Source organism: Bombus pyrosoma, linkage group LG10 (assembly GCF_014825855.1).
Source record: "Bombus pyrosoma isolate SC7728 linkage group LG10, ASM1482585v1, whole genome shotgun sequence".
NCBI classification, from domain to species: Eukaryota; Metazoa; Arthropoda; class Insecta; order Hymenoptera; family Apidae; genus Bombus; species Bombus pyrosoma.
Window position 1 is genome coordinate 10,317,626 of NC_057779.1, and position 24,876 is coordinate 10,342,501.

Below are 24,876 nucleotides of genomic sequence, written 5' to 3' on the forward strand. Positions count from 1 at the left end.
ATTGAAATCTAACGTTTCTTAGGTCGAAAGGAAAGGGAAAGGATATTGATATGAGCCAAGTTGTTTTCGCTCGCTCGTTTATCTTCTTTTACAGATTTCTCATCTGAATTAATTTATTTCTTGTAAATCTATGAACACTAAGAAAGCACGCGGAAAACGTTCTCCGCTCGGAAGATGCTTAAATTCTAGAAAACTCTGGCCAGATGTCCGAAGAACAATGATTTCAAATCAAGCGAATATTTAAGGAAAGGAAAGTGATGTACAATATGGTAACGTAAAGCAAGTATCATTTCATCTTGGAAAGGAATCACGACATTTCTTATTTTTTTCATTCGTAATCAAGATTTTATAGAAATTTCAATTGCAGAAATAATACGCATCGTCGATTTTATCTCTAGGAAACAACGAACGATCGATCTCTCTAACTCTGCATACGCATTTACCATCACGATTGTAATTTACTTCCTTGATTAAAGTCTTAAATAATCGACATTGTCAAAAGCAAAGTTCAACATTGATGAAAATATGATTTATTTCTACAACATTTCGCTACGTTGAGGAAGAAAAGAAATGCCCTCTTGGGACATCTGGCCGCGAGTGTGTGTGTGCGTGTGTGTGTGTGTGTGTGTGTGTGTGTCTGTGTCTGTGTATGTATACACAATAAACGTAACTAATTAACAGTAACATAATCTGCATACGTAATCCTAGTGCGCTTACGTCTCGAGAAGAGGGAACGAGGAGGTTGGAGAGGGTTCTAGGTAGGAGAGGGTTGGAGACAGAGAAACGACGAAAAGTTAGTTACTAAAAATTATTTAGGCGGCTCGCAGAAAAAAGGATCGTCCGTTAGCTTCTTCCTCTTGCGATCTTTCCTTTGCGATTTTTCCTTTTTATTTGAAAGAGCCACGAGTCGCGCTCGTGCGATGCGCCGAAGCGTCGCACGCTAAACAATAATTACTTTATCTTTATTATCATTTAGTATCACATTGCGTTCACTGTTTTGTGCTGGCCATTTTTGCCTGGCTTGATGAGAGCGCACACCACCCCTCTAACCTCTTCTTACGTTCCTATGTTCTGCTTTCGTGCCCGTTTATACCCCGGCGGTAAAAATACCATGGCGAAGGCAAATAGAGCGAACGATCTTATTTCAAATACACTTCCGATATCGTTTTTTTTTTTTTTAAATTACGAATCCTAATGAACAACAACAGCTGGCTGATTCTTTACATCGTCCCCTTGCAAAAGTGAAACGGTTCGAATTTAGCGATACGTTTGATCGTCGACGAGTGGGGATATTAAGATGGAAATTTTGGAAATCGCATCTGGTCACGTTAAATATAAAAATATATAATTTGCGTGAAATAAGTTGGAGGAATCGTTTCGTGAAGGTATATAGTTCACGTGTATATGGAATGTGCGTGCGAGTTTCAAATGAATACAATATCATCGCTAATGATGTTTATTGGGATTCGAATTTATTCGATTCTGTACGTTTATTTTAAGACCGTCCGTTCCGTATTTGAGATTTTCATACAGCCAAGGAGCTAAAGAGAGGTTGAGGCCCTTCTTCAAGGCACCTTAGGTAGTAATACCTATCTAGAAAAGAAATTCATGACGTCCTGCGCCAACAAAAAAAGAAATTAGAGAAACAAAAGCTACTACTTAAAACAATCTATCTAGATCCTAACGAAACTTGGATTAATTCGAGTGATATTAAAAACTTCTACGTGAATTAATTAACGCTTTCTTTCAATTCCTAAGCGAGCTCGTATCGTCATCTTACACGTGTACGTATCTTAAGCCTATGAACACATGAAATCACTGCCCAATCGACCAATTTGGACCCATTTGACAAGGCACTCGAGTCGCTGAGATACCAAAGACGTTTCAAGGAAAAACAACACAAGATGGGACAAGGGAGGAAGGGAGAAGGACCGTTACGATGAAGTGGAAGACGAGGATTGTAATACGCGGAAGAACATTAGCAACGTTTATTCCAACAGTTGGCGAACAGGTTGAACCGTTTTGAAAAAATTATTGTCGCTTCTTCCAGAATCGCGTCTCGCCGATAATGTTCCTCTTCGTAGGATAAGGAGAACGCCAATATCTTTTTGTTCTACATCCCTGACCTTCTAATCGAATCCTTCCGTACGCTAATTCCGAAACCGTACACAGCTCTCTGCGAGCAAATTTGTTCGAGGTGATTAACGGGCAGGATACCTAAAATCTACCTAAGACAGAAATCGGTGGAAAATCAGTTGGTCCCTTTGCAAAGTGTAAAATAAATAAATTGTTATATCCGTTCGCTTGTTTCTACGACTAAACATTAACCTTATTTACACATGAGATTGTTTGCGCGCGATCTGAGGTAAACGAGAGGTTTCGCTGGATGTCACGTGACGCGAACGGAAGCGTTTAAAAGCTTTTTCAATAAGTAAGACGCAACGAGAAGACGCGTGCCGGATTCACTTTAGTGAACTGGTCGAAATTCGGCGCGTGACAACGATAATTGACTCTCGCCTCTTCGTTTATATTATATTTTCTATCTTTTGCTTTATTCTCTCTTCCCTTTTATCATATATTCTCGTTTCGACTTTCTTAACGTTACCCGATAGAGACCGTCAACATATCCGACACACTTTCGACCAACGTCCACTGTCGGAAATACGTTATTTGGTCAGAGTTACTGGTCATCGCTTATAATAATAAACAGGTAGTCGATCGTTGGTTGCGTCGTCCTCGGATATCTTCGATTTAGAGAGGATCACGAAAACGACGTAACGCCTTTAGTGGAAGGCTCATCCGGTGCTGTAAGATGTTTACTTTCGAACAAAAAAGAAAAAGAGATTCACGAAGATCTTGTAATACCACGCAGAACCGTAAAACTTGCTGCAAAACTTTATAAAGTAACACGTTCCCACTTTCGTTCGTTCGTTCGTTCGTTCGTTCGTTCGTTCCAAGGTAACAATTATTCAACGTTTCTCATCTTCGCGAAGAAAGAAAATTTAATCGCACGAGAGTGTGATGCCGCTACTTAACGCAATGCTATGCTATTTTACATTAAAATATCTTTCGAGAAAAATATTCGTCCAGAAAAAAAGTTGGAAAAACTACTTTTTTTTTTACTCTGTGCACGATGGTCTTATCATCTCGAGATCGATATTCAAACCAAAAAGTTTTCGTTAGCGATCGGAAGCAATGGAAAAAGGAAGAAACTAAGGGATAGAAAAAAAAAAAGAAAAAAGAAGAGTTCGAATACTGAGAAAATTTAAAGTCACTCGTACTTTCTCATCTGAACACGATCCAAGCATGCTCGAATCGATTTGCGAGAAACGCAATATTTGATCGAGATGCGTTCGAGATGACGATTCAGCACCGGTTCGCCTTATCCATGTCGCTAGTCGTGTAGATTTTTGCTGAGTAGCAAATTATTATGCGGCCCTGACAGATGCCTAATTAACTCTTGTAGACTATCGAAACTTAACGAACAGAAGCAACAAGTAAAGGTATTGTCAGGGGCGGCTATGACGCCTCTGTGAACGGAGCAGAGATGCTTCAACAGGTGAGCTTTCTGCTTAAACATAGCAACGCAAAGTCTACACGCGAAAGGTTTTTCACCCGTATGCACTCTCAAATGCGTTTTCAAGTTCCAAGACATTCCGAACTGTTTGCCACAATAACTGCACCGATATTCGCGAACGGGAGTAGACTTTGGCGGGTCATCCGTCGGCGGAGGTGGTGGCGCTCTTGCCGCTGGCAAAGCCCAAGAACCCCAAGGTGGTTCCAAGCCTGCCGCCGATGCTGGATCCGCGCTTGGTGGTCTATGCGACGCTCCTGGTGGTGTCACTGATCTGTCCTGCTATAAAATACGACAAATACGTGTTATCCTATTCGCAACTAAATTAGAAATATCCTTCTAAGATATCTCATAAAAGCAAGCATCTTATTATTGTAACATTTGTATCATTTGTAAGAGAGAAGACGAAGATACTCATGTACCAGGTACGGGGGTGCCGAGACGCTGAGGGGATGTGGCGCTTGCAACCGCCTCGGCGTCTCGAATCCAGGATTGAACGGTACAAAGGCTGGATTCTGAGCGGGTGCATTGTGAAAACCTGGCCTTCGTTTTCGATGAGGCGTGACGATATACGCCTCCGCAGGTGGGATAGGTATTTCCTCGGGTTTTCGCTTTCCCGGTTCTAAGCCTAACGCGAGTCGAGCCGCTAATTGCCTCCTTCTCTCTTCCGCCTCCTCTAGAGATTCTCGCCTCTCCAGTAACTGCTTTTCTGGCCTGAATAAACGTACGACGCGATAAAACTCGTAGAACAAGTTACCACTAACTAGCGATGGAACGAAGAATTTAATAACGTTCGTTCGTATTTTCAAACTTACCTAGGTACGATATCGTGCGAACTTTCGCTAGTAGTGGAAGTTCCAGAATTTAAGCTTAGGTTTACGGGATCCGAACTATCCCTCCGCCGAGGCGGTTCTATACTGCTTTCTCTATTCTCCGTGAGGAGAGTTTCACCTTCGACGCCTTCCACGTCCACTTCTGGTTCCTCCTCGCATCCCTCGGTTTTTATGAGTACCGAGCAACAGTCCGCCGGATTGTTCGACTGCCTGTAACGTTAACGGGCAATAATGCCCGATGATCTTAACAGTTCTCTATCTTAGAAACGACGATGATATATGCTTTGACGATCGTATTGACATTTGAAAAACCCTGGACACTGGTCGATCCAGTCTACCAACCTGCCGTCGTACTGCGATTCGTAGCTGGAACTCTCCTGGCCTTCGGAGGGCTGAGGGGTGGGTATCCTTTCGGGGTCGGAGTTACTAGAGGTTTGAGGTTGATTCGGCTCGAACAGCTCCGACTTAATTTGAAGAAGCTCGAACAATTCCCTTAGCGGCGTGAGCTCCGTCGACTGCAAAATATTATCGTTCTTGCATGTTTTTTCATCGGCGAATGACGCATCGTCGAAGAGAAATGTTACACAACGAGATAATATAGGCTTACTGGAATGAGAGCTTCTCCGTTATAGAGAAATTCCAACAAATGAGTCAGCTGGGTTTTTCGGACCCCGGACAAGTGAACCACATGATCCAATGCGGGGTTACGAAGGAGACTAGCCAAAAGGGGACTAGCTGCAGCCAAAACTACTCGATGGGCCTTGACGACGGATCCATCGTCGCAAGCTAACGTCACGTCCACGTGACGGTCCCCGGTGTACCAGGCTCCAACCTCCGCGGCCAAGGTCGCTGGATGCTTCCCATAATGGAGCGTCAGGAGACCGTCAGTATACATCGTCTGTAAAAAGTTCGTCAACTGTTATTTACGTTATTCGTTGCTTTATTGCATTATCGTGTTCGCACATGTAATTGCGTGGCGCGTTCAATTATCTCCAAGCAAGTTTTAAAGGATTTCATAAAAAACGCTTCGAGAAAGATCGTAGCTCGCGTAAAGAAGATTCGCGCGGTTCCAGTTTAGTGAAAATATCGTCAGTTCTATTTATTACGAAATAAACAACGACGCTTTCAATCGATCGACAAATTTAACGATATGCTTGCTTTATAAGGAAAATTAATAGAGATTAAGGTACTTTAAGAGCGCGCATCATTTTTAAATCGTGTGATCTTGTTGCACAAAGATTTATGAACCGTTAGACGATATTGACGAATTGACAAGTTGCAAGTTGTAAGATATACGCATATAGTTTAATTTTACGTTTACAACAGGATAATACGATGATTTGTAATTCGTAGAATTTCATTTATTCTGCTAGGAAACTTGTAACTTCGATTCGTAATTTATAAAATTTCTTGCGCTGTCGTAAATGTGTGTCTATTTCTATCGAAACTTTGCCATAAACCTCCCGTTCAAGTCATATAAAATTCTACCATATACGAGTTGTAATATTAAAGAGATTGTACCACTGCTTATCGTTTACTTGTATTTGATTAATTCTAATTGATCGTCGTTTAAAAGTAATTAGAAACTGTTTAAGAAGCTTTCGATTTTACGTTTATAGAATCGGTTACGTGTCTTTGAAACATCCTGCATCATGCGATGCACATAATGATTTACGCAAAATCCAAGCACTATGACGCTTGTTATCAGCGCATCGCGACGATAGTGGCGAGGAAAATTCTTTCGTAACAACGAAATAAGCGAAATATGTGTGACGTCCTTAACCCAATAATGCGCTGTCGTCGCTTCGCGTCATGCAAAGACAGCTTCGTTACACTAATTTCATCTTTCCGTGCCCCGCCTCTGTTAGAAACGGCGGAAGGCGGTGACGTGTCCCAAGATTATGTTTCTCACGTTTCTCTGACATTCGCTCAGCTTTCTGCTAAGGACTTGAATTGCGTCTAATGATAGCTCATCTATATAATTAAGTTGCAAAGCTATTTATTCGACGAATTCAGTTTCACGTGGATATTTCAAAGAAAACGATTTTCATCTGTCTATCATTAACACAATACGAAACAGTGGCTTGTGTGCTCAGTTAAAGTTAACGGGCTCAAGGTAATTGCTGAATTACTTTGAATTCATTTATTGCTCGGAAAAATGAAACGATAAAATTTTATCTTTCTGGGAAGAGAGGAGAATTGTGTGTGTGCGTAATCCCACTGACGTAATTGTTCGCGAGTAACAGTGCATCGATAAACATAATAGAATTGCATCTTGGATGCAATAGCGTAATTAGGCAGTTGCGGTCCCGTTGATTAATGATCTGCCGCTTCGAGAGGGGAAATTCTGTAGATCTCCGCGTTCTTCGAGAAACTTCCTATTAAAAGAGTACTGGCGAATACCGGCGAAGTAGCTCGCAACGAAATGTTACCGTGACTCATGTAACTGCACTGCAATTTAATTCGCGATTAGAAAATAACGCAGCAGAATATAGTTACCCGGAAAATAAATTGTACGTTTATTCGGAACGTCGTAACAAATTGCGCGTACCATCCGATATTATTTATTTATAACGAATCGACGTATGTCATTTTCTAATAGCGTACAAATATGACGCAACGAATTGAACGAACGGTCTATCGCTCTTTCCGTTTCGAACGTTTGAATAAATTCGTCGCGCAGGAATCGAGTAATAGTTCGTTCATCCGTTCGCTCGTTCGTTCGCTTGTTCGTTCGTTCGTTCGTTTCTCAAGGGGAGCCGCGGGAGAGAAAGTTTGATTTCACGTTATATGCTCTCAGCGAGCAGAAGTATAATTAACATTATGAAACCAATGCCGTAAACATCGACGCGTTCCGCAATGTCAAACGTGTCTCAGGCACAATGAGTTTCACGCTTAACATTCGCGAACGCTAGCGAAACTCGTTCTTTCTCTTCTAGAGAGGGTGTTTGATCGAGAAAACCACGCATACTATTTTCTGTTATCGGCCTAAACAGATCGATCTCAAGTATCTCAGAGCTTCGTCGCGAGACAGAATAAATTTTCTCGCGTTGCTACTCTGTTTAAAATAAAAAATATATATATATATATATATATATATCAGATTTTTAATGGAACAATTGGATTAAGATCAAATTAGTTGCATAAAAAGTGATCAGAAATGAAGATCACGAAACCGTTTTCCTGTTACGCTGACACGATACAGGAGCTTGTCAAGTGAATACTCATCGACGTGACCTTCGATGAGTGATCCGATCAAATTGGAAAGGGAAGGCCTTGGGCAAGAGTCACGAAGAGGGCGTGAATTCCATCGAAGCGAGAGATCGCGAATCGCATACGCTGCTTTCTTCGTTTCTTTCTTTCCCTATATCTCGAGGGTGTGCCATGCCTCGTATCTTGTTCGAATACTTCGCTAACTACGAGCATCCTAGATTCGTTAATTTCACGTAACTAAGTAACATCGCCTCGAAGAATCGTGGCTACGATTCGTATACTATTCGTATCGTGTTTACTATACAACGAGGTTGTAAAATCGATAATTAGACAAATTAATCGCATAACCTACCGAAACCTCGGTGAAAACTGTGCAAAGAATTTTTTAATGCAAAGTCAATGTTGCATACATTTATACAATTTCGCTTTCTGATTTTGCCAATTTTTCGAAACAATAACGATCGATTACTGTTTCTCTGCTTGGAAGCGAAATATTGTTAGCCGTTGTCTATTTATTCTGCGGAATTCTAAAATGGAATGCGGCGTACAGCTGTGATCGTGGATATGTACCTATAGCAGTGGCAGAAAAGAATAAGAGGCATATATAAGGAGATCGTAAAATCGATCGATAATTTCAGAGGCCTTTATTCGGATCATCCGTACGGTGTCAACTTATTCTTCGCGATATATGCTGTATATAGGTTTGTCTGCGTACGAAGGCGAACGATTATATCGTTTTTAAGTTATATTCTGAAAACTCCAATTTTATGACTCATCGTCCAACTGCCAACGACGATAGAAACTGATCTTAGAACGTTAATTTTATCGACTATCTATTTTATCGGCGAAATAACTAAGACGATCATCGATCGACGATCTTCCCCGCGATATCGTTTCTAACTACTATTACCGTTATCCGATGATTTAACTTACGGCTTTGCTATATCGTGGTATATAAATCTGCTCCAAAAATCGAATAACAGAGGATAAAAAAGGATAAAAAAAAAGGATAAAAGAAAAGAAGGAGAACGATCCTTGAACAAGAAACGACACGACGCGCTGGTTCGCGCGTGCATGACTCGATCGCACACGTAATGTCTCGCGAAGCGGTTACTAAGAAAATCGCTGAATAAGGAAATGGTTGCTGATGCGTCTGCGTTGTTGTTGCTGCTGTTAGCAAGCACGACTCGAAGTTCAGGGTCAATCGCTGGCCGACCGGCTGCATTACGTCCACGCTTACGCTTACGTTCGTCTTTCTTCCTCTATTTGGGCCTTGAAGAGTTGCCGGGCGGGGTCTCGTGCCATTCGTGCTAAGTGGGGGCAAGGCCCCGTGCCACTAGATGCAGAAACTCTGGCCCAGTTGTCGGTTGGTGGGGGTTGCGCGATCCAACTGTTTGCCAGTTTTACTAGTCAGGATGCCTGCCGCTCTTTGTAGGTGCTGCTCTCTTTCCCCGACAGTCCGTGGCCAACTGGTAATCCGCCGCGTTTCGATACATCTCGTCGTGTCGGTAAACCACCATCGGCTCCTACTTTGTCGCGCGCTGATAAATAGAAGAAACTCGGTGCTACGCTTTTGGCGGTGGATCCGAATGCTCGTGATTGCGAAATTAGAGCACGTTTCTGATAACCGATTCGTTCCAAGAATCAGCTTTTTCATTTCAGATATACTGTTCGCCAAACTTTGCTTACAATTTTACCCGTCCATAGATGCTACGCTCTTATTGAGAATGTACGAACGGCGAAGTTGGCGAGGTTGACAAGAAAAGTGTACTTTATTTATGGCAATGCCGGTGCTGTACAGTTCTGCACGTTTTCACGCATCACGTGATCTCGTAAGAAATTAATCCGCGCACCGTAAAAACGACCCTGTCATCCATTAACCTTTTGATCATCGAATACGAACGTTTCCCATAGGCGACGCGCGATTTTCTATGATCGTCATTACGACGTAGCATGTATATCCGAGCTATTCTGATTTTATCATGTTTGACATTTCACTACGTAAAATGGTGGGATAGACGAAGCGTATAATTTTTACTCGAGGTATATGAATGGCTCGTACCGATGAGATTTCCTGGTTGTATACATCACCAGCCACAAGCATTGGGATATCACAATTGATTACATTTATTGTTTTATTTTGTATTTTATATTACGTATAAGGTGTACACGACGCGAACGAAATAACATTTTTGCGATAAAATGACTAGGAAACGCATTCGTAGCGAAAGACGTCCGATCTATACCAAATGTCAATGAATGTGCCGATATAGCTGACCGGTTGTGCATAGTACGTTTATGCATCCCTAGTCCATGCCGATGACATTCACCGCACGTGATACGCTAAAGGGTTAATTCAGGGGTAAAAGCGAACACGCGAAACTTTCAGCGTTTCGCGTATTATTTCTGTAAACACGAAACATTCTGCCTCACAGACGGAACTTGCGAAATAGTATCGATACGTCACGTCGTCCAACTTTTGTAGTTACTCGCAAAAACACGCGTCGTCTCGTGTGCAACATCGAGACGGCCCGAAAGACGTTGGCATTTGTGGAAGAAAAAGAGGGGACGATGCAGTGGGAACTGGTGCAACGAGTTCGTGAGGTTGAGCTAAAGATAAGAATGAGAGGAGAAAGTTGCTGGAATTCGTAAATTTCGTTGCGCGAACTCTCCGTGGACGTCGGTTGCTTATCGCCTCGGCATACTAATACGGTCGCGCGGCAGCCGTGCGCGCGTGTGCACTTACACTTTCGGTTCGTGACTACACCACCACACGTATACACGTACATATTCACACTCACACTATGTCGATGTAACGATGCGCAGTGCCACACACACGCGAGCATTATAATCTTCTATCCGGATGGCGGACGTTACGATCTACCATTGAATCGAACAATGGCGAAACTGGGTTACGCAAATGTCGAGGCTGGAAATTAAAGCGCGAGACAGCGGGGCCAAGAGAGGGAAGCTCGCACCAGCATCGGCCGGTGAAAAAGATTCAGCTCTCGTATGAAAAACCGAGGCCTTGATCGGAGAAAACGCTGGTCGATGCCGAGAATGTTATTTCTCGCGGTTCGATGTGCTTAAAACTTGGTTCAGATTTATGTTGGTCTAGGTCCCGTACACACAATTATCATTCTACGCGATTGACCGATGCAATTGACTGTTGAAACGTAACTGTTTACACGCAGCACACGGACTTGGTTAGGATATTTATTGTTTCCGACGATAATCGTCGATTATCGGTCGATTCTCGGTGACAATGTATCGTTCAATACAAACACCATTGATATTGTTAGAACATGTACGCGAACGAATTTGCGATTTATCCGCGATGAAATTTTCTGTCTTTCTTCTTTCCGAAAGAACCACCCGTTTTTCGTCAAACGAGCAGAGATCCGAAATTAATTCTTTAAACGGTACGACTTCTTTTACCGTTTGCATTTTTCATTACCTTTGTCCGATAGCAATGCTACGCAAGGTAAAGATTTTAGGTACAAATGCGAAAAAGCTATCGAACGATATCCATGTATGAAACATTGTTTCGTACATATGACGCTGTGAAATATAAATATAATATAAACCGATGGTACAAAAACGGTAAATATTATCGCCGAGTTTACGACGGACGGCTGCTGCATCGATGCCGGCTTATTTTTGACAACGGTAAGGAATCGCCGTTAGGAACAAGGAATAAGGTCCCGATAACGATGCCCGTTGGTCAAAATGACCCGCCGTTATCGGTTCACGTTTCGCTTTCGTATCAACGATTAAATAACAAAAAAGAAAAGGCGATGCGTGCGTGCAAGTGAAAAATATTTCCCGCAAACGGGAAACGTTACGTCGTTGGCAGACCGAATCACCGAAATAAGTTGTCCAATTTTCACGCTTTAACAGCGTAAATCGCGAAATCCGTTGAACGGAATTGCTTGTCATTACAGCGCCATACGAATCTGAAAAATAATGGAGCTGTTTGTTATTTATCGCGAAGAGAACAGATCGTGACGATTCGGATTAAGGCGAGGCTGCTGAAACCGCGCGAACCAGCCAGCGCGGATTGAGCAACGCGCGGAGAACTCGTTACGAGACCTGTAATGGGGTCCAGGCGTTTCCGCTCCATTTTTTGTGGGCCCAATTACGTTTCGCCAGCCTCAATAGGCCGTGTTTCGCGGTCTCATCGGGCCTCTCTCATGTACACGCATCTTATACGTACGCACACAAGCATCGAAAAGCATTCGTTTGGAACACCATAGAAGTTTGCGGGGAGGCTATACGATCCAGCGTTACCACAAAATATCACGAACAAGAGAAGAAATTGCATCGAACACGTCACGGCCGTTGATGGCTTTTCTGACAAGAACGCGATATCCGTTTAATGGTGGTTTTATAATCTTCGACCGATGGATAAAAGGAAACATAAGGAATTAGAAGGATAAACTTTTTCTATAGATTCGGTTGACACTGCGGTTGCGTTTCCAGTGCCAGTGTTTCGCTCGAAATTCGCTGCTGCTGAAAATATCTATAGAGGTTGTAGCGTCGTGGCTCGTTAGTTCCTCATCGAGCAGACAACGTGTTTCACCGTGTTTTAGAAACGAAAATGCGTAATTCTAACCGAGGGCAGGGTTATGACACCCCGTGAAACCTATGACTCACACCTTTCCCCGATTTCGAATCACTATTTTCCAACTGGTCTCTCACGCTCTCCCTCTTGCGCATCGCTCCGTCAACTGTGACGTACTCTCTCCGTTATTTCTTCTCTCTTCTTCCTTTTCGTTTTCTCCGTCTCCGTTGCTCGCTCGCTATTCAACCGGTCTGACGAAAATCGCCCGACTACGTTTGGATATTACAAGAAAAGCTAATAACGCGAGAAACGAACGACAAACGAAGAAAGATCGCCGCTAGATCGAAGAGAAAATCTAACGGTGGAATTGAAAAAGAAAAAAGGAAAATCCGTTCGATCGAACGGAGAGTGCGATACGTAGAAATTCCTCGGATAGATTATTCTGCTTGAAATGTTGGTAGTCAGCCGTCCGGCCTGCGTACGTATGTTTCGAAATACTTTCACGCTCGGGGAAAACAATGATGCGGAGACACGTTTCTGGATCGCAAGTTCGATAAGTGCGTTGCGCCACGAAACTGGTTATTATCCTATCCACTTGTCCGTGCAGGCTATTAAAAGGTAGAATCGGCCCGACATCGATAAACGCAATGACGGATCACTGGCGGATACGGAGCAGGCGCGTGTCAAAAATAACAACGATCAGGATATAGCGACGGAGGATTCGTTCCGACGCGACACGGCCCGATGCGACGCGACGCGACGCCACGCGACCCAACGTGACGTAGGGAAACGACAGAATTCCCTCGGCCGATCGGCGGTCGTCGAGTCACCGGATACATTTCGTTCAAGGCCAGAAAGTAAAAAGCCTTTTCAGCTGCACTTACGTACCAACCTAGCCGACTCTAACTGGTACGTGGTCGCACACACTCTTCCCAGGTATACGCTTGTACGTGACACACGTTCGATGGCCTTGTATGTGTACGCGGCAAGCCATCTCTCTCTCTCTCTATCTCTCTCTCTCTCTCTCTCTCTCTCTCTCTCTCGTCTCTTCTCTCTCTCCTCTCTCGCCGCTCTCTCTCTCTCCTCGTCTCTCTTTCTGTCTCTCGTTCCACGAAGCGAGTCCGCGAAGCGGCTAGTTACATGATCCATTCATTATATAAGAACAATCGCCTCCTCTAATAGACGCTCCATCGTTGTAGATCTGAAGGGCATGTTTGTTACGCGCACGCGTCGTGCACTTCTTCGCTCTATGGGGCAATCGAGTGCACCCGCGATTTCTGCGGCCAGCCTCGCTAAAATTGAGAATATTCGTACCGCGATCGCGGACGAAGGTCGACAGGTTTTGAACCGCGTCTCAGGACTTTACGTCTAAGCGACGTGTCTCCTCGTCACAGAAACGTAGAAACGCATGTACGTCGCGATAACAACGCTGACAGCGTTGATGTAGCAAATGGAAAATGATTGTTTCGTCGGAAAAAAGCAATTAGCATTTAAAGAACATCGGGCAAGAATGTGTCGAGTAATAGAAACTGCGGCTGGAATAGAACATACGGTTTTTTTTTCTGCGAAACAAATTAATTCGCCTACCGTTTTTGTGTAAGAGTCAAAGTGCATGGCAGAAATCATAGAAACTTCGGACTTTCGATCGTTTTTCTCGAACAACAGCCGATATGTCTTTTACGGAATTCGCGTGATAAACATGATGTCAGTTATAATATTGAGCGTCGGTCACTTTTTAGCAGTTGCATAACCAGAAGGACGTCCGAGCGCGGAGCATCGCGTTGCCGCAGGATCACGTGGAAACGCGGAAACACATCGAAGAAACTACCTCGTGAGATTTCTGAAAAAATCCACAAGAAGGAAAAAAAAAAGCTTGCTGCGTAGACTTTGGCAACGTTGCTCTCTCGATCCTCGACGCTCGTCCTTTCTCCCCTTACATCGACGAGAGAACACGCGCGTACATACATGCATGCGTGCACGCCACATACGTATCTCGCCGCAGTCGCTGCAAACAAGTAAACAGAATCGTGTGTATCTGCCTTTATGCCCCGCAACACGCACGTCTCCGCGTTGCGTTCTCTTACGTAATAAACGATCGTTTCTCTCAAACGCACCGCGTCTCGTCTTCTCTTCTGGCGCACGAGCCAAAAGGCGTTTCTGCCCCCGACGAAATCGCAACCTTTCGAGAGCAAGGGCCGTCAACGAGTGACAAACGGCTTTAATAATCGTTCCTTGCTGTTTGTACAAACGCTCGGAGCTACCCTTCCCAGGAGACGATTTTCAAATTCAAACGTCATCGAGCCGATGCAGATTCGTAAATCGAATCTCTCGAGTTAACCGATCTTCGTTCTTTCTATAGCTTGTTACGCTAAATGGAAATATGGTTGCATCGTAATATGATATAAGACGGCGAGCGAGTCGCAACAGGAAGCGAGTTTTTCAGAAATTTTCCTACCAGTTCCGCTGTACATAATCGTGGAAAGCTGGGAAACGGAAGCGACGTCGGCGCGACGTCGGCGCAACGTCACGCATACGGGAAGAGCACTCGACGAAGAAGTTGAGGAAAAGAGTGTGCCGATCGCGGCGTCGAGATTTCGATCCGTTCAATGTCAAAGCCTGGCATCATCATCCAGTGCACCTTTTACTGCGCATCGGCAGATGCAGCAGCGTGTAGCGTAGTGGTTCGTCAAAGCCTCTGCTCGCGAGTTAGTCATCGACTGGCGGAGATCCGATCGTGCATACAGCCGCGATTGAGGACTATTAAACGGATGACCTTTCACTACCTAGAAGATCTACATACACCTACGTACGGGAGCATACGCGGCCGCGAGGTACCCGCGTGCATTCGTGTTACGCAATCACGATCGTTCTTCTCTCCCTCTTCCTCTCTTTTCCGCTAATTCTCTCCGCCTCTCTCTCTCTCTCCCTCGCCCTCTCCATCACCAGTTAGACACGCACGCTGTTCCAGCGTTTCGGATCCGAAGGGCAAGTCTACCGACGATTCGCCGTTTTAATCCATTTACGCTTCTTTCGGGCAGAATTAGACGTGCCGAACGCCAGCGTACTTCCGTTATTCCACGCTGTTCCCAGTTTTAATTCGTCGTATAATCTCCGTTTCACCCTACCACGGCCATCGAATGTGAAAATATTTCAAAACTATCGTAAGAGTATCTGTAACGAACGAGCTCTCTTCGACACTTTCCCAATGTTAAATAACGTTCGAATCTATATTCCGATATCGATCAAATATAGAAATAGTTTCCGAACGTTTATTAGTTTCCACCAAGGAACACGATGTCATGGAATTTACAGCTTCTTGTTGTTTGTAAAGGTAGAACGAACTACGAACGAAAGTAGACAAGTTTGAGAGTAGAGCGTTCGAATGAACTCTAGACGGTATTTTAAGTAATAAATACTGTATCAATTGGCAATATACAAAATGAGTAGTAACGATCGATGGTAACGTCGCAATTACGCCTCATTGTTACACTGTACAGCGACGGTATTGGCTGGAATGGAATTTTACAAGAACGCATCGGAATGCACCGATATGCGCGTTATTTTTCTGCAGCCAGCCATTCGCTAGGAACCGCTTTTATTTGGTTGCACTTACACTCGCTACCTTGTAATCGCCTTGCAGGCATATTTTAATAAAGCCAAGATCGCTGCTTTTGGCTCGGCCTTGCTGCCGCGTATAAATGAGTCAGGCGGAAACGAGAAACGTCAAGTGATGACCAACGTTTCGCGAGAAGTAGAGCCCCGTGCTCTCTATGCAATTTCATATTTGTTTCAAGATGAGCGTGCTTCCTCGGAATAAATCGGCCAATCACGACGATCTAAATACCGTCGATCCGTTATATCGGGAGGCTGCTTCCGCAATTTTTATGCGTTCGATTTAAATTCGTTTTGTACTATTCTAACAGGCGAAAGTGCAATTTTACATTTTAGTAGTTGGTATTCTCATAAAAATAGCCCGATTCGCGCAATGATTCACATTACGTAATCCTATTTTCATAAATTTACTCCAATTCTGTTTACTATGGTTCAAGTTTACCGCGTCTGCGATAGATTCGATATGTTTTCGCCGTTTGAAGGAATTTTTATAAATGTACGATACATCAATAAAATGATTCCATGCGTAAAACTTTCCGAAGCTCTTTAAACTCGGCGAGACTTTCATCGGTATAGTTAGCTCTAGCCGATACAATTGCAACATAGCGTAGCCTTGAATAATTATTCTCGACGCCTTGTTACGATTGTGAATCGGAAATCGACGCACCGAGCCCCATCGTTGTTATCGTTCGACGAGAAAAATTGCTAGATAGGTCGACGATTAACGCGATCGAGAGAAGCGAAGGAAATTCAAAGCGGATAGGTGATCCGAAGCGTTGGTCGATTATTCGTTTGTTTATTCACGCTTGGTCAGTCGTGACGGCACTGTAGCCGCAGTTAACGATGACTTCCGACACGTTACGTCGACTTTTCAAAATGTTACGCAATCGCGCGCGTTGCGGCTGATCGTCGTGCTACCTGCGAATCCTATTATAGGCGCCGCTGTTGCATCCATTTGCCTTCGTGCTGTTTGAAAATTCTATGCAAATTTCATTCTCCGTCAACCTCTATCTGCATACAGTGGTTTAAAGGAAAACATTCGCTTCCGTGAATCAGCCTTATTTCTCTGCTTATCGAAATTTCGTTTTTCATCCTTTTGCTATCTACGTCGAACTTTGATGTCACTCGGTCGTATCGAATCGCGCGCTATCTCTCCTACGCAAGTAGCAATTACCGTTAATCTGTTCCATTCCGCGGGCTTTCTAACTACGTCATTCGGGAATTTCGGCTTCAAAAGCGAGACGCACCGACGGCATATTGGACAAACGGTGCGTCGATCGCTTTGGTTCAGTTTCCGCCGAGCCGAAAGAAATCGACCGATCCCCCTTTCCCTCGAAATTCTAGCATAGTAAAGAACTATCCGCTGGAACAACACGATCTAGCGTCCGCTAGAGCGGCATGTGCCGTGCTACACGATACTTTTATGCGCGTCCACACCGCCGTCGACTGGACACTTACGTAATCGCAATGATCTCACACTGTGGGTGGGGACTTGTCGCTAACGCGTGTGCCTTTGAGGCCGTATTGGTCTGCCACCTGAGCGTGTGTGCGCGCACACGCGTTCCGTCCCTGTACAGCAGAAGCGTACACCGTGTCCGAAAAGTCTGCACCATGTGGAAAGCCGTTTGCATTGTTTGCCCGAGATAAGAGCGAGAGAAGAAGAGCGAGAGAAGAGCGAGAGATGGCCGGCTTTCCAGCCCCGAAAAGATACTCTTGAAAACGGAAGATAGGTCGCGTTGATACCGCGTTTATCTTCTCTAGTCGGAGTCGAGTAAGTCTCGTTGTAGTCCGATATCGCGCAACCAGTAGCATTGTTCGGCCGATGCGAACGCGGCGAGATTATTTCCGAAACGCAACGCGGGGCTATTTCAATTTTTCCGAACGTTCTATCTGGGTCGCTGCGTTGGTTCGATGGAAATCGACCCCGTGCTTTTATCGCTTACGATTATCTAATCCGACACCTCGACACCTTGCAATTACCTTTGCCGCGTTCTGCCCCTGTTCCATCTGACAACTGGTTCCGCAGGAAAACGCTACTAGCTTAACGAAGCGATTATTCGTTCGTAACTTTTCCTTCATTCTCTCCCGATTCTCTCTCGATTCTCTCTCGATTCTCTCTCTCGACCGTTTCGAATCGAACGGCCACCGGACACGGTTAAGATAACCAGGAAACGTTAAACGCCACGCAACAGGACGAAACGGGGCGAAATTCGGTATGTATGTAGGTCGGTCGTTCCGCGACGCGACGTAACAAGCTCCGGGGATGATTAGCGTGTCACAAGAGGGAGACTACGATTGCGAGATCGTTTGAGAGTAACAATGGCGAAGGAGAAATTACGCTGTCAGTTGGATGTACACGAGCAGCGAGAGGCACGTAAGCGAGCATGTAAGTAAGAAAGTTTGTCTCTGAACACGCCAGTCGCGGATGTACGGGTGAAAATAGGCGAGCGAGTCAGGAAGGAACACCGTGCACGATTAACCGACAAACGAATTATTATCTTTTTCTTTTTTTTTTTTTTTTAACAGACTACGTTGCTAATACCGCGGACCAAGACGCTCTTCCAAACGCGGAGAAAGTACGCACCTAGTGATTAAAAGTAGTTTCGTAACCTCGACCAGTTATAAGGTCGAGGCGTTCGATGAACGTCGATGGATGATCATGGGAAATTAATTTGGAAGCACACGATGTCTTCGATCCTCGAGCGTATATCATTTTTAGCGAAGCACGAGGTTAATTAAGTACGTGCAATCCAGGAGTGAAAGAATTGGACATCGATCGTGACTAATAGCAACGACAGACGTTTACACCTTGTATAGAACAAAATCACAACAATCGAGACAGTCATGGCCTTTAATGAGGCGTGCTATACCTTTCGACACAACGGCCAAACGGCAATCGTAGTACCGATTGCAACAACAACTTATTATTGCAAAACAAAAATGTGGTTGTGCTAAAAGGCAGAAAAGTTATCCGGTAGGCGGGCGTGAAACGTTCAAACGCCGTCCCCGATAATTCTTATCGTTGTTTCGATTTGCAACGCAAGTCGAAAAATAGTGTAACGCTCGAGCGTACACGTACGGTATTAGGTGATGTTGCGAGCGATGCGGCCTTTCTTACCACTAACTTTCAAACGATCAGACTCGATGATGTAAAAGAGATTTTAGAGAGAATATATCAAAGTTTTAAAAGAAATTATTTTTTTTTTTTTTTGCCAACGTACGTACCAAAGAGATCATCGTTATTCATCGTGTAGCAAATTTCCTCGAAATTGTAGCCAGAATCGATTCGCCTAGGTATCAAGAATAATATTTCCCCAGTGTTACGTACAGTATTTATCGATAATTTATTTTACTAGGCACGTTCCTATATTTGTCCAGCCGGCAATAACAGGTTCTAACAGTGCATTCGACAATGGTTACGTGTCTCGTATTACCGTTAACGTTTTCGGAAACTCTTTCTCTCCTCAAAATTAGGACACTTTCACTGTCGTACGAAACACTCGGCACCTCGACCAGCCATATTTCATCCAGGATGTAAAGAAAGCGAACGACGTTTGTCCCGGGTCACTACTTTAAATTTCACTGCTCTTTGCTTAGCATATCTTTGTTACGGCATACGTTACGTACAGTTCAATGTCCATTCGAGGTATCGAAACGCGCGATCGTTTCGTTTTCCCGTTTAAATACACGAATTCGTGATGTTACTTACGTTCTTATGCGTTTCCCTCGGCTCTTAACCATATACAACTTTATACGACGATCTGATATTTCGAATCTTTATTCAGATAAGGCGGCAACACGATACGACGAGCAACGATACGCTTTCTCTCGATCGAACGCAAGTTTACGTTCAAATCTAACAATTGTTAAAACAATACGATTTCGAGAAGCAACGTTCGTCCGAGCATTAATTTAATCTTCGCGGATTCAAGGCCACCTCGAGCAGCGAAACGATTCTTTCGTTACACACGGCACACATTTTCTTTCCTTTTTTCATTTTTCTATAGTAGACGTAGAGAGAGCAAGTAGGTAGCAAAAGAGCAAGTTGAACGAGTAAGCGAGCGAGAAACAGGCAAGTCCTGAAGGGGCCTCGAGCATACGCGATAGATGAAAGTGAAAGGGAAGGTAGAAAGGGTTGGCGGACGTATATACTCGTGGCCGCTGTTACTCGCCATATACTCGGCCGCGGGGGCCCACAGCGCAAGATTTACAATCGCCACGAGCCAGAACGGGCCAGAAACCAAGGAAAATACCACGAGGCAGTCGCAAGTACCTGCGCGAACGAGCAAATCACCGCGCCAACCACGATAACATACGTCTGTCCTAAATTACAAGACCAATTTCCATGGTTGGACAAAAATCTTGCATCAACTCGCATTTTCTTCCCTCTCTCTCTCTCTCTATATATATATATATATATATATATATCTATCTCCCTTTCTTTCTTTCTTTCTCCTTTGTTTTTCTTCGTTTTATTAAAACGGACGTATACGTACGTCTCTATTAATAGACAAATGCTCTATTTTTGGACGAGAGGTATTTCAAGGGAGAGAAAACTCCGTGTTCGCAAGAACTTTATACAGACTATTGGAAAATTGATAACTCGGCCGTTACAGGCATGTATTTCATTTCGTTCTTTCAACAGCTACGCCGCCGTTCCTCTTGAATGGAAGCGACTTGTTCTGCAAGTAGGCGAATATATGCGTTCGTAATTGACTTTTCAGTCGAGCAGAAAGAGATTGTTATGTTTTCTCGACGATCGAGTGGGTGAAAACGCTCCCTACACGATTCTAACAAACTTTAGGATAACATTCTGTTACACGGTTACGAATCGCGATTGAAATTACGGATAGAAAGCCGTAGGTATCACGATGATCCCATCGACACTGCGGAGAATAACACTTTGTCGTGTAGGCGGCACAAGAATTCCACTTTAGATCCCATGTTACACTCTATTTTAGCTTTCTCTAAAATTTAAATTACTTTACGATTTATGTAATTCATACCGTCGACTCTAGTCGTGCGATGAAATATTAACATTTCTCGCATAAAGGAAACGTGTAATCCGTGCATTATCCGAACGCTAAAAACGTGAATGGCGTTCCATCGGCGAAAGATAATTCAATGAATATTTCACAACCGAACGTACGTCGACCAAATTCTTGATTGCCTCTCAAACGTATTCAAGGTTAGCGCATATACTTTCCTGTAGAAATATCTATTAGAACGGAAAGTTACTGCTCCATCGAATATCTTGTTGCATTTGCATGGAATTTTCATCGGACGTTCGTTACGAGGACACGTAGCCGCATCCGTGGATAGCCGTGGAAGGGACCAGACGCCATTCAGAAGATCGAGACGCAACGAACAACCGTATTCCGCGCAATCGACAGAAATTTCAACGCGCGATGTAATCGTATCTGCCAATTCGGCGAAACTCGGCTCGAGTGAAAGTGCACGCCGCGAGTGAAACATTTTCGCCTAACGTCTTAAACCGTTAAAATCGCGCGGCCGAGTTTTATCGTGGGACGACGTCCGATTTTTATTTTACTCGGAAACAACAATCGCGTTTTAACTTGGTTTCTCGCCTAGCGATCTTACATAATCAGCAGCCTATTGCTGCAAACTCGAAAGACCGCCAACGAATTTCAGGCAGCTTCGAAGTCCGTACATGTCGTTCGAAGTGCGGATCAACACTAACTATTTATTTATACGTGCAAGGTGATTAATAATTTGCGAAGCTTACCTTATGAAAACCTTACTTGCAAGTCTCTCTTATGATTTTTTCACGATCACCGAGCGAGACATCGACGTAAATATATACATCGTTTCAAATGCTCTCTTGTCGCAAGTAAATATAACGAGATCATGATTATATACGAATGTTGTATAAAAATATAATAATCGCAATTGTATCAAGGTATAAATTATCGAGGGGAATTTTATTCGTAAACAAAGGATTTTCAAATACCGCTCAATAGCGCGATAATGATAAATCAGTCAAAGATGAATTTGGGAAAACGGTATTGCCAGCGAAAAGGGTCGAATACGCGTCCGAAGCTTACAAGTTTCAAGCGAACCTAACGTATGTTGGAAAGCCGTAAGAAACGATCTGACGCCGGTAATGTGCATGACCAATGGTGCGCCAAGGGCCGATTATCAAGATGCAAATGCAGAAACGACGACCGAAGAACGAGACTAAGAACTTGGCCGCTCTCTGTCGCGCGCGCGGTGCGAATCGCACGCGCGGATTCCCACGGTACGAGATAAGACCTGCGGAGATAAAGAGAAACACGAGGGGGAGAGAAAAAGGGAGAAAAGAACAGAGAGGAAGGAAGGGAGAGCAAGGTAGGGGGAGATCCGAAATGGAAACCGAGTAAAAAGAGGAGGAGAAAAGGAAAGAGAAAGAATAGCGGTGAGAGGACAGGGGTAAGGAGGGGGGGGGAGGGAGGGAGGGAGAGAGAGAAAACGGCGAGGACGATGTGGGAAAAGAGGAAGCTAATCAGAAGCGGAAGTACGCTCTGGCGAGGCCCGAGGCCTTGAGAAGCATAGTCAGCCGCGCAGCTTTTAGCTCTCTTAATTGCAACTTCATTTAACGTGCCCTACACATCGAAACGTTCGACCAATCCGAGGCCTCTACGCCGCGAGACCGCGTCTTAATAACCGTCTTATCGTCGGCGAAGAAACGTCTGAGAAGGAAGCAACCGCAGGCGGACCGTGGAAGGTGAAAATGGTCGAGAGACACGCCGGCAGCCTACGTAGAAAATTCAACATTCTTTTATACAAATGCTCGCCGATCCCGTACCGCCGTTCTTCCTCGTTGATCGATCTTTTCCCGATTCGACGTGTCGAACAAGCAGGCACGTAGCAAAATCTACCAGACGTTTTCAAAGGATAAACTTTCCATCCAGCCGAGATTCGCATGCCCGCGATTGTTTTTTTTCTTGTTTTTTCAAACCAATATATAACATTGTAGGTACTAAATCTTAGGTAATAGACCGATCTACGATGTGTTTTTTATACATCCATATTATGCCGGATGTTATTGCCACGCTATAAGTATCTGCTCAACGCTTAACAGAAAAAAATGCAATCGTGTTAAATATACTATACTCGTACTGTGCCTGCGCGTGATTATAGTTATCTCGCGGCACCTATATTAGTTACAATCGGTCCGCGATAATCGAGTTTCGCTATCAACTGCCAACATTTCTATAGAGCGATAATGCTACGCGTTGCAGTTTCGTTCCGATTTAATCCCATCTATGACCATGAAATTAATTTCCAATATCACAGGAGAAATCAAACGTTCGTAACAGATAGGAAAATAGAAATAGGACGGACGATAGAACGATCGAGGTCTGCACGGGAAATACAACGCGGTCGACGTTCGTAAAACGGTTAAAGAATAGCGAAATAGAAAATGCACGTGTTACCTGCCGATCGCGATTAAACGAAGAAAACGTACACTTCTCTTACGTAACGACAATTGGACGTGATTCACGATGGATTTAGTCAGTTGTGTATCGATTATCGAGAAGCGATCGATATCAAGTAGAACACGTAAAAGGCATGCGAGCCAATTGTTTTCGAATATCGGATATCGAATATCGTGACCCATCGAACTTCTGATACTCATTTACCAGCTTCTCGTTAATTAATCGTTTTTACGGGAGCCGATCGTCCTCCGTTAAACGAATCATCGGTCTGCTGATCAATGACCATGTAACGTAGATAAAAGCGATCGGGATGATTCGTGCTGAAACGTTACCAGTATTTACTCGGCCGTTGAAAACAGGTGCTTGAAAATTGCGCGACAGGTATTCGAGCTTTTTGTTTAATAGATATTTCTATTTGTTTAATAATAAATCGTCTGTGTAGCGGATTGTTCGTAAATACACCTGTTACAAGTCAAGTTACCCGAACACGCGGTTATCTCGGTACGAATGAAAATATTTTCTTTTCGATGTGCTGATCAAATTTATCTTAATGGAACCAAACTCGCCTTTCACTAGCCTTACTAATCATCTAGCGAACACTACCGTATATAGCATCGTAAAGTATTTTGTAGTTTGCGTAAAGAAATATTTATTTCTGCGTACGCTTCAAATATCACGGGTGGCGCAATCGCATAAATAATTTGTTTAGAAAATGTAATGTGAAAGTAAGGGGTCTATATTCTGCTTCATTCGCCGAAGCGTTCTCCATGCGAGATAATTCGAAGGAGCGTTACCTCCGGAGAGAATTCTAGGGACGAAGAACTCGTTTTTACGGCGACAAAATTTTCTTCTACGAAAGCCGGCGAAAAGAATGCACGCTGATCGCATCGATAAAAGAGTAGAAGATTAACGTTAACTGGGAATTTCGACTGGTTCGCCTTTCAAACTTGACCGTAATTTCTGTTTGCATCGGAATATTTGCGTCGATGCAAGTTCTATATGCACTGACTATGCGAGAGCGCAACATAAATATATCCGGCAGATAATGACCACATGAATACGAAATGGCGAACGTAAAGACGCCTTTCGACGAGCCCGACCTTGACTCGAGATCGCTTTTTCTTTACGATCCGTCATCGCGAGCCATTGATGACCACATAGAACTCGCGAGTCCCTCCTCCATCTTTTTTTCTTAAAAACAGTTGCGCAACCAACGTTCATGCACGACCATGGAACACCTGAACTTGAATTGCACGTTCAGGAGAGAAGTTTTTACGTCGTTATGCGAACGAGTCGACGAGTCTATTCGAAAGTTTTCTGAAGATTACCAAGATATTAACGAAGGACAACAATGACCAATAAACAGCAAGGACAACGGGGACAACGACGGCCACGGTGAAATTGTTATTTCTTTCATACACCGAATACCTGACACGTTCAACGGACCGTATTACACGTATTTTAACGTTTATAACGTTCGCGCTGCTATTCCTATTGAGACGAATACACGCAAATCGATCAGGTTCGGATTTAGTACTACAGGCTCTTCGACAGAAATAGGAATTACTTTCGCGAAGTCAATATAGTCGTGCAATTTGTTCTACAACTCGTTCGATCATATTTTCTCATTGTCAGTGCGGT

General features: G+C 43.9%; 1 protein-coding gene and 1 long non-coding RNA gene across 6 annotated transcripts in view; one reads left to right on the plus strand and one right to left on the minus strand.

The window, feature by feature from the left end:
• Positions 1 to 60: 60 nt before the first annotated feature.
• LOC122571602 (transcription factor Ken 2) overlaps positions 61 to 24,876 on the minus strand; it is a 27,912-nt gene continuing 3,096 nt past the window's right edge. The window contains exons 1-6 of one of the 4 annotated variants that reach the window (XM_043735562.1): positions 10,422 to 14,560; positions 5,015 to 5,305; positions 4,750 to 4,922; positions 4,390 to 4,617; positions 3,997 to 4,288; positions 61 to 3,853 (exon numbers count right to left, since the gene is read on the minus strand). In XM_043735562.1, the coding sequence (XP_043591497.1) occupies positions 3,395 to 3,853; positions 3,997 to 4,288; positions 4,390 to 4,617; positions 4,750 to 4,922; positions 5,015 to 5,305; positions 10,422 to 10,466 (1,488 nt within the window). In that variant the 5' untranslated portion in view covers positions 10,467 to 14,560 and the 3' untranslated portion in view covers positions 61 to 3,394. Of the gene's footprint in view, positions 3,857 to 3,996; positions 4,289 to 4,389; positions 4,618 to 4,749; positions 4,923 to 5,014; positions 5,306 to 8,866; positions 10,397 to 10,421; positions 14,561 to 24,876 lie in introns of those variants that run through there. The other 3 variants (XM_043735560.1, XM_043735564.1, XM_043735563.1) reach the window with 3 other exon arrangements.
• The window catches only part of LOC122571612, a 98,525-nt gene continuing 88,291 nt past the window's right edge, over positions 14,643 to 24,876 (plus strand). For both annotated transcript variants that reach the window (XR_006318122.1, XR_006318123.1), the window contains exon 1: positions 14,643 to 18,182. This is a non-coding gene — a long non-coding RNA (uncharacterized LOC122571612). The remainder of the gene's footprint in view (positions 18,183 to 24,876) is intronic.